Genomic DNA, 3,796 nt, shown 5'->3' with positions numbered 1-3,796 from the left:
GTATTCATTGTCAACTATAGAGGAATTGAAGCTAACCCCACAAAGATCAAAGCATTGTTGGATATGAAATCACCCACCAGTGTAAAACAGGTGCAGAGCTAAATTGGAAGGATCGCCGCGCTAAATCGATTTATTTCCAAATCGTCCGACAGATGCAAGGAATTCTTTAAGGCGATTAAGTTGGCAGGTAAAGATTTTGTATGGATGTCAGAATGTGAAGAGGCTTTTAGAAGGATCAAGGAACAACTGGGAAACCCTCCCATGTTTTCAAAACCGTTAGATGGAGAATCTCTAATACTGTACCTTGCAGTGTCAGAGTATTCAATCAGCGTTGTTCTAGTAAGGGAGGAAGATGGGCAACAGTCACCGGTGAATTTTGTGAGCAAGCGATTACACGACGCTGAGACTCACTACACAAGCATGGAGAAATTGGTTTATGCCTTGATCCTTGCATCAAGGAAGTTACGGCCATACTTCCAAGCCCATAGAATCAAAGTCCGCATAGCATATCCGCTACGGAAAGTCCTTCACAAACCAGAATCATCAGGGAGGATGTTGAAATGGGCCGTAAAGTTGGGACAGTTTGACTTGGAATACATGCCCCGTGAAGCAATTAAAGGACATGCCTTAGCCGATTTTTTGTTGGAATTTGATTCTGCTATTGATGATAAGGCTTTGGTAGTGCTCCAGCCCCCACGTAATGAAGAATCTTTAGAAGAGTTCCCACATCCCTGGTGGATCTTACATGTAGATGGTGCAATTAACAATGGAGGAGCATGTGCAGGCATAGTACTCGTGTCTCCAGAAGGCCATCATCTGATGAGCGCAATTCACTTTAAATTTTATGCAATGAATAATGATGCGGAGTATGAAGCATTGATTAATGGCTTAAAGATCACTTTGGAAATGGGGGTGCAAAACCTAATTGCGAGGAGTGATTCGGAGCTGGTGGTGAATCAGGTGAATGGGGGGTTTCAAGCGCGAGGCCCGCGAACGGAATTGTACTTGAGATGCACGCAGCGCCTGATCAGAAAATTCAAAGAGGTTAGGTTGGAATGTGTATCACGGGAAAAGAACAGCAACGCCGATGCTTTAGAGAAAATGGGGTCACAATAAGAGGCTGTGTTATTGGGATCCATACTTTTAGAGATTCTGGAAATTCCTAGTATCCCGGAAATAGAGGCAATGCAAGTAGATGTGGCTCCCAAGGAAACATGGATGACGCCCCTTCTTTCCTACATTCACAAGGGAACACTCCCCGAAGATAAGTTCAAGGCCCGTCGACTCCGCTACCAGGCTGCGAGATATGTGGTGTACGATGAAGTTCTGTATAAGAGAGGCTTTAATCAACTGCTGCTCAGATGTGTTGATGAAGAAGAAGAAAATTACATCTTAAGTGAGGTGCATGAAGGAATTTGTGGTAATCACTCGGGGGGTAACTCACTAACAATGAAAGTTTTGCGCCAAGGATATTACTGGCCTACGATGAAAGAAGATGTGGTAAATTTCGTCAGAGCATGCGATCGCTGCCAACGCATTGCAAACTACTCATCTATGCCAGCGACGCTCTTGACATTTATGGTAATCCCGTGGCCATTTGCCATGTGGGGCATAGATCTTATTGGTGAGCTCCCCAAGGCTAAAGGGATGTCAAGTATGCGGCAGTCGCGGTTGATTACTTTACTAAATGGGCGGAAGCAATGCCATTGGCAACTATCACCGCAAAGAAAATATCACAGACTTTGTTTTCAACTCCATCGTGTGCAGGTTTGGAATCCCTTACAAGCTTGTGTCGGACAACGGAAAGCAGTTTGACAACAAAGAATTGCGACAACTATGTGAGTAACTGAAAATAAAGAAGGAATTTACGGCGGTCTATCATCCTCAAAGCAATAGGCAGACAGAGGTCGTGAATAAAATAATAAAGCATACCCTCAAGGCCAAATTGGAAGATCGTAAAGGGAACTGGCTGGAAGAACTCCCAAAAGTAATGTGGTCCTACAACACTACTCTGCGATCTACTACGGGAGAAACTCCAATTATGCTGACTTATGGCTATGAAGCTATGGTTCCCGTGGAAGTTGGTTCGGGATCGCTTCGCAGAGATCGTTACATGGAAGAAGATGCAGAGGTTAATCAAAGGCTACATTTGGATCTCCTAGAAGCAACAAGGGAAAATTCTCAGCTGAGGCTTGCGACATATCAACAACGTGCCGCCAGGTATTATAACAAGAAGGTGAAGGGACAGCTGCCGAAGGTAGGGGATTTGGTGCTTAGGAAGGTGATGCCAAACACGAAGAATCCCCAACATGGTGTGTTTGGAGCTAATTGGGAAGGACCATACAAGATAAAAGCAATCTTGTGGAAAGGGACTTATCACCTTGAGGATATGGAAGGGAAGCTGGTTCCGCGAGCGTGGAACGTCGAACATCTCCGAAAGTATTATCAGTAAGGCGCGGCTTTGGCCCCTTACGTATCTCTTTTATTATATACTTAGGGATGTGCCCAGATTATAGACTAGAATTAAATAAATTCCTCCTAGCCTAGGGGGGTAGTACATGTACTACTTACCTTAGAACTAGTTGAAGGATCATTTTTCAAATAAATTCCCCACAGAGCATGGTAGATGTGGGAATGGTGCACTTTTGCCACCAGAGCGCATTATTAATGAAAACTTTGAAATTTTCCAAAGGCTGTTTGCTTGTTAATTTGCTTGGTTGTATGACGCATCCTAACCATAGGACGCGCCCTGAGTAGTAGCTCTATACAGATGTTAATAGGAGCAGTAACTGTCAAAAGGAACAACAAAACTCAAGTAAAAATGGAACTAAGATGGCTACTATTTCTGAGGGCGCGCCCAAGTTATCTTGGTTGATGCTCCTTCAGTTTCATGTTTCTTTGATTTTGACATTTCATAACTAAAAAGGAAGACACGTCCTTAGTAAGGACGCGACCAGTTTGAGGGATTAAATATTTCTTTAAAATAAAGGGTAGACGCGTCAAGACATTAGGATGCGCCCCCTCGTGCTTTGTGCCTTATCTAAATACACAAGTGCAGCATGTTATCATGCTCGTTAAGAATATACTATTCGGATGATTCAAGGACGCGCCCAATTGAAGAGGACGCGCCCGTTAGGAACAATTACTTAACATATGATAGTAGAGGGAATAACAACAAGATTCCAAAGGCGATGCGTCCTAATCATAGGACGTGCCCATATCCATGTCAAAGCAAGATTAAGAAAGTAAAGCAATATGCATAAAGATAATTAAAGAAAAATATCATAAAAAGTGCAAGCAAAAGGAGTTCAAAGATAATCATTACAATTTGCAAGGCTTGAAAGGGCCGCACCCTTAAATTAGATTAGATAAAATACAAAAAATAGACATAGGATACGTCCTAGGCAGGAGGCACGTCGTGAGGCTTGTCTTGGTTGTCTGGAGGATGAGGCTGAATGTTAAGTGGAGAAGGCGCTGGGGACGCGTCACCTTCCTCCAAGCCTAGAAAAACCCTCTTGCTTTTGATGGAATCCGCAATCCTGATTCTGAAGTCACTTACCCATTTCAGGGTGTCTTCATCAAACTTGGAGAAAGAATACTCTGGGTCATTTGCAATAAACCCAGAGCACCATTCCTCGAACCCAGCTGCGAAACCATTCTGATAATTTAGCTTTTTCTCCTCTTTCCATCCATGCAGTCTGTAATCGTTCCGAATGTCAGGGCAACTGCATGGTGGAATTTAAAGTGAGTACACTCTTCATCGCTTTCTTCATAGAGGAGACATTACCTTCCAGCA

The 3,796-nt window shown here is 43.4% G+C and overlaps 2 protein-coding genes across 2 annotated transcripts; both read left to right on the top strand.

The window, feature by feature from the left end:
• The first annotated feature begins 204 nt into the window (after nt 1-204).
• Nucleotides 205-1,116, top strand: LOC141674310 (uncharacterized). Its single transcript, XM_074481036.1, has one exon. It carries the CDS (start codon nt 205-207, stop codon nt 1,114-1,116), a length of 912 nt encoding a protein of 303 aa, XP_074337137.1.
• Nucleotides 1,117-1,990: 874 nt separating this feature from the next.
• LOC141674309 (uncharacterized) lies at nt 1,991-2,452 on the top strand. Its single transcript, XM_074481034.1, has one exon. The coding sequence runs from the start codon at nt 1,991-1,993 to the stop codon at nt 2,450-2,452; it is 462 nt and encodes a 153-aa protein (XP_074337135.1).
• The last annotated feature ends 1,344 nt before the right edge of the window (nt 2,453-3,796 follow it).

Source organism: Apium graveolens, chromosome 7 (assembly GCF_009905375.1).
Source record: "Apium graveolens cultivar Ventura chromosome 7, ASM990537v1, whole genome shotgun sequence".
Taxonomy (NCBI): domain Eukaryota; kingdom Viridiplantae; phylum Streptophyta; class Magnoliopsida; order Apiales; family Apiaceae; genus Apium; species Apium graveolens.
This window is presented reverse-complemented; position numbering and strand designations above follow the sequence as displayed.

What these genes read in the sequence shown, in the direction of transcription:
- LOC141674309 (XM_074481034.1), top strand. Translation starts at nt 1,991, where the DNA reads ATGTGGTCCTACAACACTACTCTGCGATCTACTACGGGAGAAACTCCA.
- LOC141674310 (XM_074481036.1), top strand. Translation starts at nt 205, where the DNA reads ATGTCAGAATGTGAAGAGGCTTTTAGAAGGATCAAGGAACAACTGGGA.